Genomic DNA, 27,406 nt, shown 5'->3' with positions numbered 1-27,406 from the left:
TACCACGCCACCACCTGCAGAATGAACCAGCACACTCTTCCCTGGAGCCAATCCACCCAACTCACTCAAACAACAGTACGTAGGCCACTATGTAGTTCATAGCAATGGCTGCAGCATCTAGGTGTGTCATTCCACTTGGAAGAGGAAACACATACTTTGCTGGTACAGCCACAAGCTCTGCCCATGCTCTGTACTCTGGCAAAGCCACCACACTGTCACCAACCTGTAAGACCAAACCAACAAGACTGAAACGTAATTATCTTCTGACAAGCTGTAAGAATGAGGCAACCTTTTATCTATATACCACTAAGAGGTAGATACAGATGCGGATATCAAACAGTAACTTATTGTTATTCTGCAGAATTCACTGTATTTTTAACAAACCTTGAATCCTTCCACACCAGGGCCCACTTCCTCAATGTCTCCTGCACACTCAAATCCCAGAATGAAAGGTGTCTTTGGAGGGGAGTCTATGGCACCTTGACGCACCATTAAGTCTTGAAAGTTCAGTCCACTGTAAAAAGAAATGAGTAATATGTCAGTAATTAGCTACAGTCAAATTTTGAGAGTGACTATGTTCTAAGGGACAAACGAACTTTCAGTCCTCTTTGGCTCATAATGGATCCCATGTAGTTTGTATACCATATGCCATTTTCTATTAAAAGTTGAATTTTTTTAAGTGTGTATGTAAACATCTAATAATGTGTGTATTAAGTTTGTTAAAGACCCTAAGATGATTTTTGTTCGTTTAGTTACATAGTTCAAGATAGAGTTACTTAATGTCTTTTACTAGCTACCTTCATACAGCTAAAACTACAATTTTTATTGTTGGCTGTAGTAGACAGTAGTGCTTCAACTTTTCTCACGTCTTCCTTTAAACTGATGCCTGAGAAGAGGCTTAAATTTATGTTTAACACATCTGGTGGGTTCGAAATGGGGCTGTTATTCTATTTTCTATTTACCTCTAATTTAATGACCTCATATCCTGCCGTACTTTTGTTTGGTGCATTAAGAATGTGTTCATTAGTTTTATATGTAACTATTTCTGATTTATAATGCCTTTTTACTATTGTGCAAATTTCCTTGTGAGCTGTACTGTTACATGATGCATCACTGAAGTTTAGGAGTAGTTCTCCTTGCAATGATTTTTGTAACATTTGGAACATATTCCATTGAAGGTTTCGAGTTATTACGTTTAAGAGCTCAGTCGCCACCTCTTTTCAATTTCATGCCATGCAGGAATAGTTTACTCCAGTTCATTTAGATTAATTTCCTTTTTGGTTGGTTTAATTTGTGATTTATGGTTCAGATTAGCCTTCCATGCCCAGAAGAACAGCTATTTATTTATTTATTATTTAGCTATCATCTAACTCACAGCTTTTCATGGTCTGAGATACCTACATCAATATTTGCCTGCTTTCTGTTTAACTGAAAATTGGCTGCTATATCATCTAAGTATGGTCAACATTTGTTAATTTATCGTTTGCACAGTAAAAGTTGAAAAACATTTTATGTACCAAATAACTTATTTATATAATTTTAAACATAATGTCTATATTAATGTCACCAAATAGTATCACTCTGCAGTTTTATCAGTTTCAAGAGTTTGTGTAAGCTCATTTTCATTGATGTAGAGAATTATTTACAGTTTTGCAAACAATATTGCTGCAGCCTCCAAGTTTGCTTCTATGCAAATAACATTTACGTTTATAACTCCATAATTCCGTTGACAAAAAAACTAAGTACAACCCTTTGTTCTGTATTTGTTCTGCAGTAACTCTTTCCCAATTCATATCAATTTTGGGTTTACTTTTTCAATGGACGGCCAGTATTCGTTAATTTGGAGCACCCTACAGTTAATGTTTTGTAACTAATGTTGCAGTTCCAATAGCTTATTTTTTAAGATAATGTGTTCACGCGCAAGAAAGTCAGTTTCTCCTCGCAAATGGGAGATAATCGGCAGACTACAAGACTTTCAGAATTATACAAAGTACTTTAGTTTATAATTGATTCCGGGAAACCGGGAAATGACCTCCTCCTGTAAAATCTATTATGTCTAGGCAGGGTTCAACTCACAGTTGAGTCGGTCCACATCTCAGTTTCCGTGGCTGATTTATTATATAAGCAATGGTGTCATGTTTACAGTGTTGTTTCTCCATGGTCTGTTTCATGTAGCAGTATCTATTTATGCTTCTGTTTCTTGGCCACTGTAATTCACGTAGAGGCCATGTCTTTAATAGCATTCCGTGTTTAGGATACTTACAGATATAGGTATTACACGACAGGTTCTGCATGAAGTTTGTTCTCTTATTTATGTTTTGCCGAAACAAGCCGAGTACCCTGGTTTGTAATGTATGTAGATACAAATGGTAAATGAAGCAACATGGGACTCGGCCGTTTGTGAGCTGACAAATACAAGCTATTCAAATCACCAAGTGGAAGTGGTTTTTCTTTTTGTCTTTTTTGTGGAGACGATAAAGTTACTTCCTCGAATGTTGAGAAAAAAAACAAATCTTTTAGCCCACGGTGCTGCAGAAATCAGTTGAAGAAACGGTGGTCTACACCTCTTTGAGGTGTCAGAAGGTAGCTCAAGTCGAAACATTTGCCGGCCGTTGTGGCCGAGCGGTTCTTGGCGCTTCAGTCCGGAACCGCGCGACTGCTACGGTCGCAGGCTCGAATCCTGCCTCGGGCATGGATGTGTGTGATGTCCTTAGGTTAGTTAGGTTTAAGTAGTTCTAATTCTAGGGGACTTATGACCTAAGATGTTAAGTCCTATAGTGCTCAGAGCCATTTGAACCATTTCGAAATATTTCGTGGAGGAGAAAAACGGCAAGCTGGATTGACCAATCTTTTCCACCGCAGGTGTACTAGTATATTGCTCAAACCAGCTGGCAATGTTATCTGCCACGATAGCGCCAACACCCGTTACAAGATAATTGCCACCGGCGGGTAACCAGCGCACTTTCTACGGGGACTGCCGCGCGCAACGCTAATTTCTAGCTGGTTCCATCGTCATCTCCAGAAGCATGTTGAACTTTAATTTACGTTACCGGTATTCGTTTTTTCGAAACGGAGTCTTGAGAGATTGGTTTCTTATTTTCCTGTACATTTCGGTTAGTTTAGTCTGCAGCACAAGCTGAGCAGAACCACAGTGAGTGAGTCCCAAATTGCTAAAAGTTTTCTATGACAGAGACCGGGGCAATACCGAAACATACCAAGCTATACTGACACCATCGTTTCCTCAGTTGAGTAGCGCCGAAAGATAGTGGGACACAGTGCTGTATTATGTCGCACTGTGCTGGAATTAGGGCGTAGAAGCTTAGAGGTTTTTTAGACGACACGAGTGGCTAAACATCTGAAATGCCTCGGGCATTCGGTTCAGATCGGAAAGCCATCACGTGATTCCCAGTCTCATGTGATGCTATCTTTGTCTTCACCGACAAATTTACGTAGGAGTTTGTAAGGATTCGATCGCAGCTGAGTATTTGTGACAAGCAAGCCTACACACCGAGACGAAAAAAGTCTTGGGATAGCTCCCAATATCGTGTCCGATCTCCTTAGTCCTGCGTAGTGCAGCAACTTGACGGGGCATGGACTCGAGTTGGAAGTGCGCAACAGAAACATTGAGCCACGCTGCCTCTATAGCTGTCCATAACTGCTATAGTGTTTCCGGTGCAGGATTTTGTGGGCTAACTGAGCTTTCAAGTATGTCCCAAAAACATTCGTTAAGATTCATCGGGCGATCTGGTTCGTCAAACTATTCGCTCGACTAGTCCAAAATTTTCTTCAAAACGGTCACTAACAACTGTGGCCGGTGACATGGCGCATTATCATCGAAAAAAGTTCCATGGTTGTTTGGCAACATTAAGTCTATGAATGGCTGCTAATGGCCTCCATGTAGCCGAACATTACCATTTCCAGCCAATGAGAGGTGCAGTTGGACCAAATGACCCAGGCCACTCCATGTAAACACAGCCCATACCATTATGGAACCACCACCAACTTGCACAGTGCCTTTTGACGACTAGCGTCCCTGACTTAGTACGGTTGGTATGGCGCAGACCCTACTATCAGCTTACCTACTGAGAACGGGACTCGTTTGAGCAGGCCACGGTTTTCCAGTAGTCTAGGGTCCAATCGCTATTGGTTAAGAGCCCAGTAAGAGCGGCGCCGATGATGTACTGCTAGCAAAGGCACTCACGTCGGTCGTCTGCTGCCAAAGCCCAATAACGTCTAATTTCGCGCACTGTCCGAATGGATGCGTTCGTCGTATATCCACACTGATTTTTGCGTTTATTTCACGCAGTGTTGCCGAACTGTTAACACTGGCAATTCTACACAAACTCTGCTGCTCTCTCTCTCTCTCGTTAAGTGAAGCCGTCGGCCATTGAGTTGTCCGTGGAGAGACGCAATGCCTGGAATTTGGTATTCTCGCTCTTGCCACTGTGGATTGCGGAGTATTTAATTCCCTAACAATTTCCGGGCTGGAACGTCCCATGCGCCTAGCTCCATCTACCATTCCGCGTTCAAAGTCTTAATTCCCAGCCGGCCGTTGTGGCCGAGCGGTTCTAGGCATTTCAGTCCGGAACCGCGCAGCTGCTACGGTGGCAGGTTCGAATCCTGCCTCGGGCATGGATGTTTGTGATGTCCATAGGTTAGTTAGGTTTAAGTAGTTCTACGTCTAGGGGACTGATGACCTCAGATGTTGAGTCCCATAGTACATAGAGCCATTTGAACCATTTCTTAATTCCCGTCTAAACCTTCAACATTATTCACCTGAGTACAAATCACAGCTCCACCATGAACTGCCCTTTTATACCTTGTGTACGCGGTACTACCACCATATTATAATATCGGTATCCTATGACTTGTCATTCCAGTGGAAATATCACTGCTATTTGTTTCATTCGTTGCTATTTAAGTTATGCTCTTAGGTTCTTGCCTAAACACACCATCGGAAATCGCAACGTATTCTGAAAAAAATGATGAAGTATTTGCGACATGAAGGAATATAAATGTCACTGCTGGTTGTTTCACTCGCAGCAATTTCATCTTTAGTGTTTTAATCAGCCTGAGGTCACGAATTTGAAGGAACTCTTGAGAGCACGCTCTTACATGCAAATAACATCTAATATTGCAGAACATAGTTGTGTTACATGTATAAAATATTGCATTTGTATCGTTGAAGAAAAAACTAGCGTATACCTATATACGAACCCACTTTCTTTGATTCTACAACGACAAATCTGTAACCGCAGGACCACAGCAGTTGCATAGGGATAATGCTTTGAAACTGTCTTTAGTTAATTTTCTTAGCACTTTTACAGACGATATATCATTGCTTGACATAATAACAAATCGCATGTAGAGTGATAAATCTTAATTTTGCTTTTGCCTTAAAATGACGTAATGTCACAACACACATGATATGGTAAAAATCGGAATATGATGAACAAAATATAGCACCCCAAACGTCGTGAGCGAGCGAATCGCCTGACTCCTTTCCAGTTTCAGCCCAATGCCAGATGCACTTCCAAATCTTAGTCACTCGTGTAAACATTCATCGCTGTGGAAGTGCACCTACATTCACTTACATAAAACCAAATATTTTAGGAATTGGATGTGGTTTAATACCTGTACGCGATGTAAGTAAACTGAAAATTACAAAATTTTTCATTCCATTCATTACTCAAAGTGATTTCGAGGTTTTCGAGTAGATATAAAGGTTTGACTTAAACGGAAACTGTAAACACTTCTGGTAGAGAGCTTGCGCTTCGCCCCCGCTTCATAGCCGGCAGCCTATGCCTCATGGGGCAGCCCAGACAGCACAGAGCGTAATTTCCGTCTATCGATACGACACCGCATGGGCACGCGTCCGCTCGCTCCAACCTGCCTATGCGGTGAAGTGTATTCTCAAAAAGAAATATAACCCCTTTACTGACAGACCAAACTGCAAGGATTTTCGTATTTAGTCCCCAATTCTGAGGCAAACTGAAACAGGGCAGTTTTTGAAAACTTTTCATTGCCCTTTCGCAGAAACGAATACTTCGCAGCAGCTTTCCGAAAAAAATCACTCTACAAATAGCTAGAAAGGGCTAACTCAGCCGCAAATTCAGTATACTGACTGACAGGGATTCCATCAGGGCCTGGAGCTTTGTTCAGCTTTAACTATTTCAGCTGCAGCACTGGCGCTAATACTAATTAATTCTTGTTTTCATTGTACGAGGATTAAATTGGAGCAGTTCTCCTGGGCTTTCCTTTGTAAAGGAACATTTGAAAAGTTAAGCATTTCAGCTTTTGCATTACTACCCTTAATTTTAGTTCCTGTCTCATTTGCTAGAGACTGGACACTGTCTTTGTGCCACTAACAGCCTTTAGCCTACATACGACCAGAATTTCTTTGGATTTTGTGAAATGTCATTGGACAATATTCTGCTACGGTAGTCACTGAAGGCATTCATTCACGCATTGCTCTTGACAGCCAAATGCGTTCCATTCAGCATCTCTATATCTATAGCCCTACGTTTTGTTTTACACTTTTTATGCAGTGATCTCCGTTTCTTTCGAAGTTTGTTTACGGTGACTAAACCAGGAGGTTCCCTCTCATTATGAACGTTGTACTGGTGCATATCTATGCATTGCATGGTCAACTGTTCTTTTAAACTTGAGCTAGACTTTCTCTACATGCTTCTGACGTATGCTGGAAGTTTCAAGTTCTTTACACAGATAAGAATTTTTTTTACCTAGTTTACTGAAAATATATAACTTTCTGCTTGTTTTAGATTCAGATTCTTTATTGGTCATTCAGCATTATTACATGCGATAGACTTCGTCAGTTCACTTAACCTATTAATTTTACAAAATAAATTTTTACATATTTAAGCTGATATTGGGCATTTCTAAAAATTCTAATGAATAGAACGGATTAGTTAACAAGAAGTTATGTACATTTTCTTTAAATAATTTGTCAGGCTTGATTGGCGCATTCTTAAACGATTTGTTATATATTTCAGTTGCCATATACTTACGACTATTGTTAGTTTTAGCTAATCTGTTTTGTGGCAACAGTAGATAAGTACAGGTCCTTGTATAGTACTCATGCCTTTGATCTTACACTTAAATTACGTAGTTCAGCAAGTATGTAGTTAACCCTGTCAAGAATATATAAATTAATAACTTAAAATTCTATATTTAATGAGCGGTGGTTTACAATGTGTTCTGTTATCTACCTTAGCCATTACTCTGATTGCTTTCTTCTGGATCACCGTAATTTCATTTATTTTTTTGCTGTTTCCCCAGAGTATTAACCGATACCTTAAAACAGACTGCAAAAATGGCAAAGTACGCTGTTCTTACGTACTCAAATGTCAAACAACACATCAGTCTCTTCAACATGTATATAATTCTTGACAACCTAATCACTATGTGATCAACGTGAGAGTTCCATGTTAGACTTGTCAAGTATGATACCTAAATACTTTGCCTTCTGTTTTCTATTTTTTAGTCTTTGATAGACTAAACCACATATTCTGGGTCTTTTCCTCGTTTAATACTAGACCATTTGCATTAAACCTTTGTAAGTTGGTACTCGTTTGTCACAACCGCGTCATGGTAAGGGATACCAGTATCTATGTGGACATGAAGAGGTGAGGTCCATTTGTTAGAGCCAATAAATTTCCACATGAATCGAGTTTCCGAACTATCTGTTCTTTGTAGTTTTCAGAGAAGGCATTTAGAAATGGTTTGCATGGTGTCTTATCACGTCCGCCGCTAATGAAACTGTGATTCTGCCAGTTATTTGTTTGATGGTAAAGTCTCCACCGATGACTAGATTATGTTTGGAGAAAACTTCAGATCACTTGTACGTAAATTCCTCAAAGTTTTCGGTTACTCCAAGAGATGAGTCTAGTGTACGATATAAGGATCCAATTATTTTATGCCCACTCCTGATGAGTTTCGCCGAGACTCGTATGCAGTTTCAGTTTGTGTCAGTGGATTTGGGTTTCTTGTCTACTGTGACGAACACACTACCTCCATTTCGCGTTAGCCTATCCTTTCGATATGCAGTTAAATTTTCCCCAAAAATCACACTGCTATCAATTTCAGGTTTCAACAACTTTTCGGTACCTAGCAGAATGTGAGCTTCACTCCTTTTCGGCAACGCTTTGAACTCTGGCAATTTGTTGCGAATGCTTCCGCAATTAACAATTAAGATTTTGATACTCTCACCTGTGGGAGGCATTTTTTTTTTTTTCAATCTTAACACCGAGTAAAATTCCCATTATCCTTTCCAAAGAAAATTGTGATTGGCACTCCTACACGGAGCTGAAAGTATATCTGACTAGAATCATCTCGGCACTGAAATAAACTCTCAAAGTGCTTTTTCACATGAATTACTATCTCTCACTTAAAATAAGTCAGCTCTCTCCGAAAAACTCGACTCTTAAGTCCACACAAGCAACAGTATCAGCTTGCGACGTTTCTTCTATTCTGTGGAGGGACAAACTAAAATTGGACGAATCACAGACGAGATAAAAACAGTATTTCTGTCACCTAAGATTTTGCTTCGTCTTTAAGATACTCACGGCTGCTGAGTCCCGGGCGTTAATTATTCCATGTGAATGCGGCATAGTTGCGTGGGGCAGTCTATTCACATTGTTTCCCAGCATTCTACCGATCAGCGGCACATTAATTACAGGAATCTTACTCGCCGAATGCGGCCTTACCAAAAAGTACAAAATATTTTGATCGACACGGATACTAGCCCATACTTCAAGCTGCTGGGGCGTAATCATCGAAGACGCCGTGGAATTCAGAATATGTCAACTACAACAACATAGAAGCTGGATTCGCGCTGAGCAGTGCTTGAGTGTGAGAGCTGATGAGAGAACCCATTTTATTTTGTGCCGCAGGATTTGTTTTGGCTCCGTTTAGTGTAGATGGACGGAAAGGACCATTTTGAATGTAGTGTATTTTTTCTGACTTATTTAATTTCGGTTGGTAAATTATAATCCCTGCATTCTCCTTACAGGCGAGCGTAACTCTTTCAAAACCCTACCCAGGCATTATTTTGTTGACGGTGGATTAGATCGGTTTGTCATTCTTATCTACGAGATAAGAGATGCTGCTAGCTAGACTTGTTTAGAGGACTACTTTGTAATTTTCGTCTGTTCTTTATGCCCTGGGCTATTTTATGTGGATAGTAACTATACCGAAATTTTTGAAAATAATTATTTTATCCTTTAGTCAGTCGCCAGCATATTGGTACTTAATGTTTTCATTACGATTTTATTACCTAGTTCGATGCGTCGGTGTCTTGGACATTACATGTGTGGCGTTGTTGCATAGGACTAGGTACCATATTGTTCGTCGTTAAACGTAATGTTTTTAAAATTTAGATTTGGTTTTGTTCCATTTTTGGGGATTGTCGAGATTGTGTGTCTCATAGCATGGCTGACGTTTCCCCTACTACAATTCAGTTTAATTGTAACTAGTTATTGCTTCTTAATTTCAGTCCGCCTAATACTATCTCTTGCACTTTGGCACACCGGAACCATTTTTCTTATGCTCTCTGCCAATGGATTGGGAAAGGGATAATTCCTACTCGCACCACACTACTACAACTTTCCTGTTTTAGGGAGTACTTTTATTTCTTCAAATCGTTGAATGAGCAACAATAACCATTATGTGGTGAAACCTTTCTGAGCGCACCAGTGGAAGTACCGTACAACGTAATGCTAGCTAAACATCAGACGTACTTCATGAACACAGTTAATGTGTCAATCTTTCACGTTTTCCAGTTCGAACACAGCACGGGAGACTAATCTGCACTGTAACGGTTCGAGATTACTATTTTTTCATGTGCACGAGAAACACTACATTGAATTCTTACTTTTGTACTTCGGCGAATTTATCCCGATTTCAACCCGGTCCAGTAAACGTCTTTAGAACATTTTCGCGTAAACAGAAACGTCGCTAAATATCTCGTTCTTAGTATGGTGGCTTGAACCATACTGTAATTTTCATTTCACCGTAAATTAACGATGTACAAAACGAACTGAATTAAAAGTGGTCTCATGATGTGATAATGCTATACAGTGTAGGCATTGTACGACAGGTACAGATGCAGACACGACGTTACGTACGTTCATGTCACTGATTGGCTGAGTTTATTCATTGGCAACAAAGAACAGGCATGTACCTGCAACACACACACACACACACACACACACACACACACACACACACACACACACACACACACACACACACCCCATTTAAAGTATTTACATTCATGACTTCTCGAAAATAAAATCCCATACCCTTCCAACAACACGATTTAGATCCAGCCAAGAGGAGTCTCACTGGACGCAGAACGTTCGGGCGCCCATCGCCTGAATAGTTATCGTTGTGCCGCATGCTTTGTGACGAGTAAAATCGTTACGTTTTACGCTAATTAAAAGCTGGTCTAATTAATTGACGCTGGATGCTAATCTGTTCCATCCGTTATTCCTTTATACTGAAGTGGACACCGTATGTCTATAGCCTCGTTCATCTCATTGCCTACTCAAATCCCCGAAAGTCCAACTATGTGAAGCGTAGATGTGGACTGTATTCGTCAGGAAACACAGGGTAACTTGGGTGTTGTGGCGGCAACGGCGCTAACTCTTGCAGCCGAGTTCTTATGAAGCTCTGCACTGGCCATTAATATTAAGAAAAAGTTTGTCACATCCCGCTGAAACCTATGGAGAACGTTTCTGGAAAAAAAATTTATGGCAATATACACTCCTGGAAATGGAAAAAAGAACACATTGACACCGGTGTGTCAGACCCACCATACTTGCTCCGGACACTGCGAGAGGGCTGTACAAGCAATGATCACACGCACGGCACAGCGGACACACCAGGAACCGCGGTGTTGGCCGTCGAATGGCGCTAGCTGCGCAGCATTTGTGCACCGCCGCCGTCAGTGTCAGCCAGTTTGCCGTGGCATACGGAGCTCCATCGCAGTCTTTAACACTGGTAGCATGCCGCGACAGCGTGGACGTGAACCGTATGTGCAGTTGACGGACTTTGAGCGAGGGCGTATAGTGGGCATGCGGGAGGCCGGGTGGACGTACCGCCGAATTGCTCAACACGTGGGGCGTGAGGTCTCCACAGTACATCGATGTTGTCGCCAGTGGTCGGCGGAAGGTGCACGTGCCCGTCGACCTGGGACCGGACCGCAGCGACGCACGGATGCACGCCAAGACCGTAGGATCCTACGCAGTGCCGTAGGGGACCGCACCGCCACTTCCCAGCAAATTAGGGACACTGTTGCTCCTGGGGTATCGGCGAGGACCATTCGCAACCGTCTCCATGAAGCTGGGCTACGGTCCCGCACACCGTTAGGCCGTCTTCCGCTCACGCCCCAACATCGTGCAGCCCGCCTCCAGTGGTGTCGCGACAGGCGTGAATGGAGGGACGAATGGAGACGTGTCGTCTTCAGCGATGAGAGTCGCTTCTGCCTTGGTGTCAATGATGGTCGTATGCGTGTTTGGCGCCGTGCAGGTGAGCGCCACAATCAGGACTGCATACGACCGAGGCACACAGGGCCAACACCCGGCATCATGGTGTGGGGAGCGATCTCCTACACTGGCCGTACACCACTGGTGATCGTCGAGGGGACACTGAATAGTGCACGGTACATCCAAACCGTCATCGAACCCATCGTTCTACCATTCCTAGACCGGCAAGGGAACTTGCTGTTCCAACAGGACAATGCACGTCCGCATATATCCGGTGCCACCCAACGTGCTCTAGAAGGTTTAAGTCAACTACCCTGGCCAGCAAGATCTCCGGATCTGTCCCCCATCGAGCATGTTTGGGACTGGATGAAGCGTCGTCTCACGCGGTCTGCACGTCCGGCACGAACGCTGGTCCAACTGAGGCGCCAGGTGGAAATGGCATGGCAAGCCGTTCCACAGGACTACATCTAGCATCTCTACGATCGTCTCCATGGGAGAATAGCAGCCTGCATTGCTGCGAAAGGTGGATATACACTGTACTAGTGCCGACATTGTGCGTGCTCTGTTGCCTGTGTCTATGTGCCTGTGGTTCTGTCAGTGTGATCATGTGATGTTTCTGACCCCAGGAATGTGTCAAAGTTTCCCCTTCCTGGGACAATGAATTCACGGTGTTCTTATTTCAATTTCCAGGAGTGTATTTTATCCACGTCGCCGGTGGACCTGGTGACCAGCCTGCTTCTTTAGCGGCATTGCTGACAAGGGAACCTCCCCATCACACCCCCCCCCCCTCAGATTTAGTTATAAGTTGCCACAGTGGATAGACCTTGAAAAACTGAACACAGATCAATCGAGAAAACAGGAAGAAGTTGTGTGGAACTATTAAAAAAATAAGCAAAATGTACAAACTGAGTAGTCCAAGCGCAACATAGGCAACATCAAGGATAGCCAGAACTGAGGAGCGCCGTGGTCCCGTGGTTACAGTGAGCAGCTGCGGGGCGAGAGGTCTCTGGTTCAAGTCTTCCTTCGAGCAAAAAGTTTAATTTTTTACTTTCAGACAATTATCAAAGTTCAGGCACTCACACATAATCAACTTCGCTCTCCAAAATTACAGGACATGTTCCGATTTGCTTGGACATATGCAGGATTTGACGGTCTACACACGGAAAAATTTGAAAACGTTAAAAACATATGTTTTGACAGAGCACAGGGAAAACACAGACACTGAAACTGTTGCATTCATTTGTTGCAGTTTATGTGACAAACTCTTATGTTTTCATCACTTTTTGGGAGTAATTATCACATCCACAAGAAAACCTAAATCGGGCAAGGTAGAAGAATCTTTTTACCCATTCGCCAAGTGGGCAAGTTAGGTGGGTCGACAACATATTCCTGTCATGTGACGCACATGCCGTCACCAGTGTCGTATAAAACATATCAGACGCGTTTTCCTGTGGAGGAATCGGTTGACCTATGACCTTGCGGTCAAATGTTTTCGGTTCCCATTGGAGAGGCACGTTCTTTCGTCTACTAATCGCACGGTTTCGCGGTGCGGTCGCAAAACACAGACACTAAACTTATTACAGTGAACAGAGATCGCAATGAACGAATGGGCAGATCATAACTTTGCCAAAATAAAGAAAAATTTTTTGCTCGAGGGGAGATTTAAACCAAGGACCTCTCGTTCCGCAGCTGCTCACGCTAACCACGGGACCACGGCGCTCCCGAGCATACATTGTCCTTGATGTGGCATATGTTCGCGTGGACTACTCAGTTTGTACATTTTGCTTATTTTTTTAATAGTTCCACACAACTTCTTCCTGTTTTGTCGATTGATCTGTGTTCAGTTTTTCAAGGCATATCCACTGTGCCGACTTATAACTAAATCTGAGGGGGGGTGCAATGGGGAGGTTCCCTTGTGAGAATTTATTGCTCCCAAAGCCAAACAATCTGGGTAAATCCTAACCCAAATGATGGATATATGATACATGTAGCTGAACATATTCTGATAAGGAAATCAAGAAGCAGTGTCTGGCGTTTGGGAAGCAGCTGATCATGGTTAGTGAGTTATGGTTAGCAACAAGCAATATTTTTTTTTAATATTTGTAGCATCGAACTATATTTGTGACTAGGTTGAGGATTTCTTTGTAGGGAGGAAGCAACATGTTATGTTAGATGGGAAGCCTTTGACGTATGTACGAGTAACTTAAGACGTCCCCAGGGAGATATGTTTGCTTACGATCTGTTCAGGTTTTATGTTAATGACCTGCAAAATATTAGTAAACTCACTCTCTGCAATTATTTAATTCTCTGTTAGAAAGTACTAGGCAAAAGGAGCTGTACAGTTACCCAGCCAGGTCTTCAGACTGGTGCAAAGATTGGCGACTTGCTTTAAGTGTTCGCTCTCGGAAAACTATGTCTGCCTACAGATCAGATTGCTTACAAAATACGCTAACAGGACTCGGGGGTTATTTGAAATATACAATAGAAGGCAGTACAATTCATCACCAGTTGATCGATGGTCAAGTAGCACTAACGTTGAAAAAAGTTTGAACCAACAGACTTTTGAAGACGGATGCCGGCTCTCTCGAGAAAGCCTACTGAATACCGGTTCCGTCAAGCTTAAGCGAGGAATCTAGGTATATACTGTAATTCGTGTACGCGGGAAGGAAGGGAGGGGGGGGGGGAGGGAGGCGAAGGCAAAGTTCGTGTAATTGCAGTAAGCAGACACATTTAATCAGTGGTTCTTACAGATCGCATAGGCGAATTAAATATGCAGAAATTAATACGTTGCATAATCGGAAGTACCTTCTGCCATGCACTTGACTGATTTGTAGACTAGATGTAAAAAAAATCATGAAATGGACATATTTTCGACACACATATTCCGGGTATAATTGAAATCTTTGCCATCTGCTAAATGTTAAGACACGTTAGGCATAATTTTTTTCCTGCGGCAGATCCAAGTCGCAAGGTAAATATTTTGTCTGATTTTAGTTAACGTAGGTGTAACCAGCCAGTCAGCTGCTGTGTCATCAAGTGATTATCCGCTTATTCGAGGGCTCGCTCAAATAAATAATGGAACTGCCAGTTTCGATTGAAAAAAATTGCTAAATGTGTAGAACATTGTGTGTGTGTGTGTGTGTGTGTGTGTGTGTGTGTGTGTGTGTGTGTGCGCGCGCGCGCGCGCGCGCGCGCGCGCGCGCACGCAACTGCGTGAGCGTTAAGAGGCTGATCGTGACAATTTTTTTTGTCAAACAGTGACAGGCGATGAAACACGGATTCAGTTCGAACTGGAAAGAAAGACAATCCATGAAGTGGCGCCACACCACCCCTCCGGAGGAAGGTTCAATGCCACACCCTCATCTGGTCAAGTCAAGGCGACAGTCTTCTAGGACTCCTAAGGCATTATACTGTTCTCGCCCCTCGCGGTATAATTACCAACTTTGAAGTGTTATACTACCCTCAGGAGATTTAAGAACCGATTTCAGTGTGCTCGTCGCCTTAAAAATGCAAAGGAATTTCATGAGAGCGTAAGGCCTCACAGAAGTCTGCTCTCCCGAGAGCAGCTCACAAAACTTCATTGGACTGTTCATCATCCACTATACAGCCTGAACCTCGCACCTTCGACTTACATCTGTTTGTCCCAATAAAGGATGCACTCATCCCGTGGGAAGCAGCACGTGGATGACTGGGGGGGGGGGGGGGAGAGGATGATGAGGGAGGTGTTGCAGCAAGACGTTGGCTGCGACGTCGATCAGAGTAGTAACATGTGGGCATACAAGCCCTCGCAGTAAGGTGGCGTAATTATTGAATGCCCCTCGTATCAAAAGTGATCACTAATTATTTAAAGATACGTGATGTAGTTTTATAGACGCTGCACGCCTCTATTATTTTGTGTTTAATGCGGAGTTAATGTAGTTTTGCGCAGAAGTCGTGCATATTTCGATTATCATTTCTACCAATGAATTCGGCCAGTTGGTAACGGTTTCTGTACGTCTGAAGGAGGACGTAGCCTTTCTAACTACTGTACCCAGGCCACGATTCGAACCAGGGTCTCCTGGTCACTAGGCAGATGCGCTAACCATTACTCCAGACTGGCCCCGCGGCTTTGCACAACAGCACAGACTAACCTAGCACGCCTCCCTCCAAGTTCAAATTCCCATTCACGACTCAGACCACTTGCTACTCCCGCTGAAGTAACAACGTTGCGGTGTCTCTCCAACTGTATTGGAATAGAACATCAGCATCGAACGAGTTTGTAGGGAGTACCGAAGCATAAATGGGAATTTGGATTGAGGAGGGAGGCGTACTAGGGTAGTCTGCGGAAAACCTCTGTGCCAGGGTGGCGTAGTGGTTAGCGCATCTACCTATTTATGAGACCCTGGTTCGAATCCACGCCTTGATACAACATTTTCATTTTTCAAAACACACACACACACACACACACACACACACACACACACACACACACACACACACACACCCGCGCGCGAGCGAGCGAGCGAGCGAGCGATACTTGCTAAGGCCTTTGGAACCAAGTAATTTAATTGTATCGGCAGTGTTGCGTTCGGAGCAGTGAGTCACGCGCACGCTGCCGCTCTCGTTCTTGTGCATCGGCATACCACCGTCACGCGGCCATGAGCTGTCCGCGACTTCCACCGCTTACTGGGCGTTCGAGCTATTTGCATGACATCTGCGCACCCGCTGACAAGCCAACTGCCGACGCCATCCAGTAGCCCTCGCGGCGTGTCGTGCATAGAAGACAGCCGCACACAGGCGATCCCAATGAGCGCCGCCACTAGTAACCAGTCGGTGGAAGCGTCAGGAGGAACTGTTGCCAACCTCATTGCACATTTACACACTTCTGCCAACGTATGGCGTGTACCGTAAGGAACAGTTTGCCTCCATAATTTTACCTCATTCTGAATACAGCTAGTACGCAGGGGAGACTGGGTATTCTGAAGTATCGTATGTCGCGTATTAAACATGGGTTTCCTTATCTCTCATTACAGATTTCTGAGGCCCGTATCATCAAAGAATTTGTGGTAAAATGTACCGCTACAGACTCATATCAGACTTTTAACTAAAACCTGTAATTAAAATCAATTTATATCTGAATTTCTGTAGCCAACTTCAGACTTCAAAATCTTGTTCCTTCCACAGTGCTGAAATAATCTGGGACGTCAGACAGTAAATATTATTCTAAATTAAGACTATTTATTCCTCTTACGAAACTTATCTAAACACTGTCCCAAGGATTAATTTCTTAAAGGAGAAAGGGTTTACTGCCTTGTAAAGGATCTCAGTATCTTACGATATAACTCTTCCCCCACAGTTTAGGACACTAGCTCACCTGTCACGTGGACAACATTTTATATATCCTATAGAGGGTGTACACGCCCCAGGATAAATGGAAAATGAAGAGAAACGCGGGAATTTCACTCGGGAAAAACCGGGGATTTTTTTCTTGTCCGCGTGTACGCACTGCCATAAACCTGTTTATAATTCACAATAGAGAACTTCTAGAGAGTGACACTAAAAACTTTGTCAAATGGCATGTTACGCACCGATACTACGTTATGTCATGCAGGTAGCCACATTTTTCTGTAAGGCATTTATCTTAACTTTTTTGAAAAACAACTTAAAGCTAGAACTTAAACAGCTGATTTTTAATATAATTCAGCCTGAAAAACGAACATTCTCCTGCAGAAACTAATAATAATGTTCAAGTGGTGGTGCAGTGAACAGATCGTTGATGTCTCAGGCGCTCTTATTTGAACGGCAAGTTGTGAGGACCGTGTGGGGCTCAATGTGGGATTCGGTAGACCGAAGAACTGAATGAATGTGTGTGGCAATCAAATGTTCAGAAAATGAAGGACAGAAGTGTTCAATCGGCATGACACGTGCCTTGCTTGACTGAACCAAAATAGTGCTAGTGGGAAGACGCTGACCAATACTACCTTTGTCAGATTTAGGAAGCGATGCGTGGTGGAAATCGTGAAACACCTGTGCTTTCAGTTCAATGCTCAGATGTGAAACAATTGAGTAGTTTAGACATCAGAAGCGGAGGTAGACGCCTGCAAGGCGCTACTCCAGCAGTCAAAGTTTCTCGTATACGGAGATGAAGGCGTTAAGTTCCTTTCGTACTGGCCAGTGAACTTAAATGCATTCAAGAAGTCTTAACTAATACTTGATTCTGACTGATATTAGTATAGTATGAACGTCAAGCTGGAAATTGATTTGGGGTTGAGTGGGTGTCAGACATCGAATGAAGCCGCTCCGTTAGATTCTCTAATTTCCGATTTACAGTGACACCCCGCTTAACGATTTGTACACGAAAGATATGAATCAGCACCATGGTTCGGATCTCGCGTTAACCTATTGGCTCTCTCCGACGCGGATTCTTGAGTAGCTGGCCAATTATGAAGTCCGATGATCACATGCAAGTAGACTGACTGTTTCGTCTTTTGTGACAGCAACAGTACGCCAAATGAACTTTTAACATCTCTAATACGTAACATTCCTTATTATCCAAGTATACGCAGAAATGAACGTTTATAACGAGTTAAAATTGTAAGCTAGAACGAAGATCCTGATACCAAATAAAACCGAGAGTACGCAGAGACCTGAACTTTTCACCTTTTCCTCTCCATACCTTCCAAAGTACTTTCATACCCGATCACTACTATCCACTTTCAAATGGGGACGCTCAAATGAGCGCAGCTATTTAACTAAGGTCGTAGACCCGTAAGGTGCTTGAGCGCGCCTATACAAATTCGACAGCCATAGACGTCACTGACAATCTACTTCTGCTCTGCTCCCACATAAGAGACTGGCAGAGGACTATTTTTATTGTAAGACTTAAGATTTCCTGTTCCATTCGCAGATAGGGGGATTGCTTTTTCGTCTTTTTGCACGCTGCTGCTGGCTTAATTTTATCTGCACGAATTTACATTGGGTTGGGTACTATCAATTTCTGCCCTGAAGGACTGGTCCTTGAGCTTTGAAAGCTACCTTTCCGCTAGATGTACGGCGTCTTTCTTCGAACCTGTGCCAGCTAAGATTTTAAAACCTTGTTACGCTCTGAAGTCCGTTAAGCTTGTGACTAATTCACACCTCCATTCACTGTACAATATACGTTCCATGTCCCGCGTTTGTCCACCGGATTTAGTGACTTACGCTTCCGTAGTATTTATGTATAGGTCGTAGAAGTTTCTTTTTTTTTTGCTATATCAAAAAAGAGTTTCCAATATTTGCAGAAAGGCTGATATTTTTTAGTGTTCCACGTTTCCTGAACTCTTTCCTAGGAAGAATGTTTTGAACTACAAATGTGCCATAAAAGGCTATCGCAAGATTACAACCAATGTTTGTTGACCGTGACATGCACTGGTTGCATTAAACTGATGAATAGCGTGTCTTGCAGCGCTGTTGAGCTGTTTCCCATCAGCTTCTGACGTCTTCGCACTGGCAACGTTCGCCACCCATCGTAAAGCCGTCGGCACACGGACCGTGCTGTCGAACGTTAACGTTGAGCGTGCCAAGTTCAACGTGCTGCTGAACGCTCAGGAACGATGCGACTTGTGCATACGGTACGTGGGCCCCTACGTGGTATACGCGATCGCACCGCACTCCAGCGGCACTTGAGGGATGCTTGTAGTTCGTAAATCACACTGTTTACTCAACGGGCGCGCTTAAAATTCCCACGTTAGCTCTATTAAAACGCACATTTCCTCCATTGTCCACGAAAAGGAAAGTACCATGTCCAATCAATAAGGACACAGGTTTATAAAAGTTCCATTACAAACAGTGCGGTACAAATTTGGAATACTTCTCCGTATAAAAAACATTATTTCATCATTCCCACATTTTATTAAAACCCCAAGGTCAGTCATACTTGATCAGTGTTCCTACCCAGTAACAGAATCTTCGCAACGTGTGAATTACGAAGTGAAACAGAAAAAAAGAACAAAATATCTTTATACAAGTAGCGCAAGCTGTCCTGTAGATTAAGCCAATCGAACAAATTCACCCCTCAAAAAAAGGTGAACTTATATTTACATATCAAATATTATAGTACATACTTACATTAAACTAATAATGAAGTATCAGAACCCAATAAAAACGCGAATGTTAGGAAAAAATTTTGGAAGTGGCAAGACACGAACCACCGCCCCATGAAAATAAATATTCATGAGCAGTCACTACGCTACAACAAGAACATATTCCAGTTCCCTAATCATAGTTTCTGAAATCTTGCAGAAAACCTTACTCGTAGATATGTTACTAATTGAAGTTTAATTATAACGAATTGTACCAAGAACATTGCGTTTTGGGTAGATCTTCAGTGTGTCGCTGGCTTCAAATAGCCTACTCTCATAATACGCAAGTTACAGTAATAATTTTGCCACGAATATGTTTCTCATCATTTTATTGGAACCAATCACACAGTTAACAACGGGTTTTTTTAGTGATTCTCAATTTGCTGGTGCTCAGAAACGGCAATATGGCACCTCACAACTCTGCACTGAAGGGAGACGTCGTGCGTCTGACGTAGGTGCCGTTGTGCCATCTCATTGGTCAACGCTCAGACGCACGCTCAGAATATCTGACATGCCAGATATTGCTCTGCACGTTCGGAAAGACTCCCGAACGGGCTATTCCACGCTAAGACGTCAGAAACTCGGCACGCTCAACGTTCGGAGGCACGGTCCGTGTGCCGACGGCTTAAGGTGGCTTGCGAAGCACAGATGTAGCTATTGACACGATACAGATCGTCGCTCCGAATGCTCATATTGGGAGGGCTTATCTTAGGATTTTTATGAAGATTTCGAAAAGGTTGGCAGGGCGAGTATTCTGTCAAAGATAGGATTGAGTTTTAGAGGAAAACGCCAATCAAGTGCGAACGTGTGGATGTGCAAAATGTCTGTAATACTTTGGTTGCGGTGTCTGAGCCGCCGACACCGAGCGCCGGCGCCACTCCACGCAGACGGACTTGCGGTTGCCGGAGGGGGGGGGGGGGGGGGGGTAGCGACGCGACGCGATGGCGTCACGCAGCCATCAGCGCACACGCGCAGTCGAGCCCAACACAACCGGAGATCGATGCCACCCACACTCCCGCACGCTGACGCAGACATGCGGGTCTGTGCGACTACGCTGTAGTTCCCGCCGTCGCTTCAGCAACACGCTTTCTGTTCGCTAATAACGCTGCTCAAAAGTTTCGTTACTGGTTTGGCCGAAAATGTATCACACTCACACCACACGTGGCGTCTCGCACGTCATTTACACAAACAACACACTAAAATTCAGAGAAGCGTATAATGCTTTCTCAAAGTATCATTGGTTAATTGCCTCCCAGAGACCGCTGCAATTTTTTTTAATCACACACACACACACACACACACACACACACACACACACACACACACACACACACACACACAGAGAGAGAGAGAGAGAGAGAGAGAGAGAGAGAGAGAGAGAGAGAGAGAGACGTGTAAGAGCGACTATTCGAAAATATATTTCTCAAACGAGACGCCGCAAGCACGAGAAAAAATTAGCGACGTGCGAGTAGGACAACTCCGCACTGACAAGGAACCCCTTGACCGCAATGTCTCAAGTTCGGCCTTTAGTGGGGCTCTTTTGAAAGTATTTTGTTAACAATTCTGACAGGGAGAATGTTAGATGCTAATGACTCACTATGTGCATCAAGAGGGCGGCAGAAAAATTAGTGGCCGTGAGGTGCAGAGACCAACCTACGGGATGTATGTATTACACTTCACAACATGGACATCGTCGACACACTAGAAATGTTCAGAACAAATCATTAACTTTCGCCATGAGCACCGAATGAGAAATGGCGAGCTACATGGATCAAAAAGGTTCCCACCATCAACATTGAAGGCGAACTTCTTGGGAGTTACACACCGTGCAGGACGCTCCGCTAGGTATCAGCTCTTAAAGAATGCGTATAAAATCATATTCGTGTGACGGGCTGATGAGAACTGATGGAATGTGATCGCATCCAACCGAATGTGAAACAATTGGTCTCGGAGCTTATTATGAAACTGGTTATCCTTTAAGGCGTAGCTGCAGCTTGTGCGATATGTTTTATAGGTACCGAAAAAAACAAACATCCAAAGGCTAAATTTCTCCAGCCGTTAGAGGTGGTATGAATTCCAATGTGTGTCACTTTTCAGGAGGAAATCGTACGTGGTAGAGCATCTACGACTTCTCGCAGCACAGTCAATTTACCACCCAAATTAAGAGTCTGTATCATTGTATACGAGTGAGGTAACGCAAGATGTTAATTTATCTTGACACAACAAGGCATTGATACAAAGAGACAGTGATGTTAGTTTATCTTGATACATATGTATTTCCCCTTGGAATGCCGATTGGTCGGAGTTGAAAAATTCCTTACTGAACGATGCGATAAGTTTGTTCATCTGATCTACAAATTTTCGTGCCGATTCCGCAGTCTGCTGTGCATTGTGTAGTTGATGCTTTGTTTGAAATTTCATTATCTTACGTCTTCCAGGTCTGTAGCACTGTTTTGACGTTACGCAACATCAACTGCTTCTCTTGAAATCTTAGATCTATGTCGAGTGCGATTTGTTGGGGATAACGTAGCAGGTCAGTGACATGCACATCCTTGTGAACTGTATCTAGCATCCTCGAAACGCGTAGTCACCAGTTTTTGTAACAAATGCGTCGTGTCGTCTCGAATATCAGTAGTTTTTCTTATGCACTACATAACGATATTCGAAATTTGTTCATTATTATTTTCTATTCTGCTGCAGATGATCTTCCATGTACGTAATTATGTTTAGTGCCCACTCCTTCGACAACGATCGTCCCTTACTACGTTTCAATGGAGACGAAATTTGTGGCTGCTCCTCCGACAAGGAATGATGAAATGCATTTCTCGACCCATGTTTGACTATCATTTTTCACTTGTTAAGCACTATCATCATTGTGCTACTCCTGCACATTGTCCACATAGTCGAGCGTTTACGATTCAACACATTCCACAGACTATCTTGCAGAAACAATTCGTTGGGTTCCTTTCTGGCGAAATGTCAACTACGACAACTATTGTTGTAGACATAATGTAGTATTTACTTTGTTTGTCGTTTTATTGCCCTGGTTTGTATCAACACCTCTAGCACTGTAGCACTGTTGAGTTACTCGTCGACTGAGCAGTTCAACTACGCTTCGTAGCCTCGTGCTGAGTTCACCACTTGACACTTCCAGTCCTGCCCCCTATTGCCATTATGCCAATATTGTGTTTGCATGGTAGACAATACGTAGGGCATCAAATGACGTAAACTTCATTGTTGCGATCTCGCACTCTAGGGGATTCCTAGTGAGAGTTCCGTACGAAGTTAGTTCTGTATACACATAGTTCATCCATACAGGTCATCTAAAATCTACGGTTTTTGCCTGATAACCGATACTGGCATGAAACGGTTCTAAGAAATCCAATACTGTATCAAGACCTCTACAGTAGTTCCGGAGACTACCCCAGACGTACAAAAAGAAGCGAGCAGGGGACTTCAGTTTGTGTGTGTAGAGATAAGAGTTAAATATTTTTACTTGCCAACTAAAACATGGCTACCACATTTTATGTTTTCACGCAATATTTTTGTCTTATGCTTTTGATGGAAGATTCATTCAATGCAAGTTCTAACGGTAGGAAGAGACTTATGTGATGCAACTACAATTTAAGAATTTTTCTTCACCTTTACTGTGAAACCTTGCTTCTTGCCAAATTTCATGATTCTTGGAGAACAAGAATGACTACATGTTTGATGAGAGTTTGCGAGTAAAAATATGTGAAACGTCCGTTTCTTTCGAGTGGATGAACTCAGAGGCTTAAATTTTACACAACAGTTAAGTACCATAGACCTTGATATGTGACGAATTTCAACTTCGTGCGTCTACCTGTTCCTGATAAAAAGGGATCTTAACATTCATTCGGCAAAACCGGCATCTTTATAGAATAATTTTTTGGGGGGCACAGAAGTCTAAAAACTTACGCACAGATATTGTAAAAGTCAAAAACACGTTAAAGACCGCAGTTATATTGATGGAGCTTCGCAAGTCGTCGTCATCGCATTAAAACTTAACTTTGATACGAAGTATCTCGTCATGTTTACGATACAGGTACCATTCCTAGGTATCTTGCCTGCGTGTTATTGGAACCTTTTAATACGATTGCGTACTCATACCCCATATGGCTTCACTTGATTTTGACTTCAACTGGTTTAGATCAGTTAGTAAATTGCTACCGCATGTAGCAGGTTGAAAAGCGACCTGCGTTGAAGACGTCTTTTGTAGGTATAAACTACTTCGCTTTATTCACTGCTGCAGGAACATAAAAATTAAACAGCGGAACATCAAGGCTGTGGTTATGAGGATGCTTAAACATTTTCCATGGGTTCTCTCCTGAATCTAGTGCTCCAGTGCTCTTGCCTTTGATGTTTCCATAGCATCCACCTGGGTAATCTCTTCCAACAGCCTTACGGTATCAGGCTAAGGTAAATTAGGTAGTTACCGCAAACGTCTGCCCTGCTGCTTTACTCTCCGTAAAAGCGGCAGTTGCTCGTTGCACGCCTTTCACTTGCTTACTCAGTGTGAAACCCATTGCCCAGACTGCCACTGATTACTTAATTTTAGGATGATGTAGCGCGAAATATCAGTATTTCCAAGAGACTACTGCAGGCCCACAATGTAATACTCGTTTTCATTTTTTTACTCCTCCCTCGCAAATCTACTTATTAGTACCCTCCAGAACTTTTACAGGAACTGCCGATGAATGTTACGAAAAAATATAACTACGAAACTGTAGTTGTGGCAGTTAGATTTTCAGTTAACGTATAAAACGTGAAGTTCCTCAAATGTACAGCTAGTGACAGTTTCACAAGTCACGTTGTATATAACGTGACTTAAATAGCTATTTTCTTTCCCCTTATTAGAGTTCACTCAATAACAGCAAATTTACTAAAGGCTGCAAATAAATTTTCCTTAAATGGCAGGAAATCTAAACAAATCCCTAACCATTTCTCTGCAGTCCGAGTACATCGGGCCACTGTTACCGTTTAAAAACGAGCGACTGACCGTTCTTCCAGGTCAGATATTCACTTTTCGACTACGTTGAGATACCAACGGCACTTCACGAAAGCGACACAAATCTTTCCAGCCATCCCTTCCAAAAGAGCACAGACTACTGTAACAAACAGATAGTCATTTTGTGGCTACAGTTCTGCCTTTTTAATAACGCATCGTTAGCACGGCAGTAGTCATTTCTCGCTGAGAAGGCAACACTGACACGAACTTTGTCTGAAAAATATATAAAAAACTAAAACGAACCCCGCTATTCAAAAAACTCGCCAGCGTCACTGTCGTTTCTCTGAAGTCTTCACTGAACGTAAGTTAAACGTGTAGGCGACTGATTTGAGAATGGATATAGCTTGGATGCACCTCTAGCTGAATAGTAAAGAGCGAATAATGTACGAAATTATTGTCTACAGGTAAATTCAGCTGGAGAGGTAAAAGCTGCTAGAGTTCGAGTTTTCAAACTTGGTTGCTCAGCTCCTTACAATCTGGTTGCAGTGCAGAGGTGGCGACTGCTTGGAGCACAGGAAGAGTACTTCATCGCGTAGAAACGCAGATCTGAAATCACCTGAAACCGCGAAAATTTATCGTTTTTTTCTAAATTGATTCATTCCGACGAAAGTATACGAGTGGGGTTTGAGGTCATCCCGCTTGCACTTAACCTTCGAATGCACATATTTACGCAGCACAGATGTCCACTGGCGTGGTCAGAGATTATACCACGTATTGTGTTTCCGGAAGAATTGTCAGGTACGAAGAACTATTTTAAAATCTTGTTCTGTAATAAGCTACTTTTCCCTTATGTAGGCCCTCCTACAGGACACTACTACTTTCAAGGCCGGTATCTCTTTTCGTTCACTCCGACACGAGCGCTGGCAGCACGAAACTTCACCAGAAGCGGATACTGTCCAGCCCGCTTCCCGCGTGACACACACACACACACACACACACACACACACACACACACACACACACACACACACACACACACACAGCGAATTTGCTATCGTAACTGTACCGATGGGCATCATCTCTCTATAGCGTGAAACCTAACAGCATCTGACGACGAATACCGGCCCATAGTTTCTTTCTTCCTCACAGTGAACTTCAAGATTCTCATTAACACGATACGCCTTAATGACCTGTTCCGCAGATTATCTGCGACGTTTAACTTTTTAGCAGTATCAAGAGTTTACGAAATGTTTAACTACAGTTGTATACGCAGCTGCAAGTTACTGAAAAGGCCAGAAGCCTAGTTAGCCGAAATAGCCAAGAAGAAAACTTTTCAGTTAACGAAAGTAAAATACATCTACTTCCAATTTTAACTTTCATACCACTACCACCATATTTCGATGGTTCGTTACCACATTTCATGTAGCAGATGCAGTTAAAATGCACTTCATCTTTTACCTAGAAGGGATTTTCAGGTATATATGCTCTCCCATGATCGCTATCTTCCAAATATTGTATTTTCGTCGGAAGTAATATACCAACATATCCAGAGTAACGAATCAGTGCAGAAAAATCTTAAAATTTCAGATTTGTTTTCAGTAAACAGAACTAAGACTTCTACCTTTCATAAAATTTTGTCAAGGCTGATTCCTAACGCAAGATGTGTGTCCCCCTCTTATGCCATTAACTATTTCTTAAGTTGGAAATCTCTATCCTCCAGTATCATTCTCTGTACCTGTGGTTCCAACTTCAAGTCAATCGTCTGGAAGGTTACTGAGCAAGTCCATGTGTTAGCTGTCAAAATAAACTCCGCTGGAAGTTCTACAGACGACGGAGAGCCTGTAAAGAGAACTTCAATCCGCAAGGCACCTTACGACGTGTGCCAGAACATACTTTCGCTATTATTCCTCCTCATCCCCCCTCTATTTTAGGTCCCATTAACGAACTGTGCACGAGAAGAACAGCAGTCAGTAATCCTTATGCAATGGAATTTCTGGTTTGTCCTAAATTTATTTCGCCAGAAATGCGGGGCTTAACTTTTCCCTGACTTCACGGAACGAACGCGCTGTGAATTTTAACAAGCACAACGCGTGTTCTAGCGTCTGCCATTGGATTTTGTTTAGCATCTCTCTGTCGCGCTTACAAAACGAATCCGTGACAAAACGGTCGCCGCCCTTTGGCTCTATTCTATAAATCGTTCCTGGCGAATGTCACCTGCTAACTACGAGTACTACGTATTTTGGCGAACGATTATTTCGCAAGCTACTTGAAAATTAACTACACTTCCTTAGGATTCTTCCTACGAATTTTTTTTACAAAATCTGTGCTAGGCGCACACACTATCACTAAGTTTCTCCTACAGAAATTGGATGTTGTAAAATCTTAGGTTTCAGGCAGCGTAACGCTGTTTGAAAGAGTATGCGTTTCAAGATAGTCACAGACGCAGCGAACTAAAGCGATAGAAAATTTTTTTACACCTAGGATTATACGTGCTACGAAAAGAAGTCGAGAAATAGACGACTCCTCCGCGCGCACCATCTGGACAAATTGGATGGAGAGGTGAATTTATGCTATTACGGTGAACACCCTCCTCCAGTAATAGCATATGGCAGACTAAAGGCTAAAAATACCTATGCCTTTGGCAAATGGTATATAATGTGCACGTCTGTGATGTAACGCTGCGTGAGTACTGCCTGCAGAGCAGGTGGGCGGTCTCGAGGGCGCTTCGCCCGCTGCCGCCAGTGCCGCCGCCGCCAGCCTGCAATATTTACTGGAGGGGCGGGGAAAATGACTCGACGCCGATCGACCGGCAGTGGCGCCAGCCACGTGGG

At 43.0% G+C, this 27,406-nt stretch overlaps 1 protein-coding gene across 1 annotated transcript in view; it reads right to left on the bottom strand.

Moving 5' to 3' along the window:
* The window catches only part of LOC126262524 (synaptic vesicle membrane protein VAT-1 homolog-like), a 164,507-nt gene that overhangs the window by 9,208 nt on the left and 127,893 nt on the right, over positions 1-27,406 (bottom strand). Inside the window, 3 exon segments of the mRNA XM_049959197.1 lie at positions 4-66; positions 68-223; positions 385-514. Coding sequence (XP_049815154.1) covers positions 4-66; positions 68-223; positions 385-514 — 349 coding nt within the window.

Source organism: Schistocerca nitens, chromosome 6, assembly GCF_023898315.1.
Source record: "Schistocerca nitens isolate TAMUIC-IGC-003100 chromosome 6, iqSchNite1.1, whole genome shotgun sequence".
NCBI classification, from domain to species: Eukaryota; Metazoa; Arthropoda; class Insecta; order Orthoptera; family Acrididae; genus Schistocerca; species Schistocerca nitens.
This window is presented reverse-complemented; position numbering and strand designations above follow the sequence as displayed.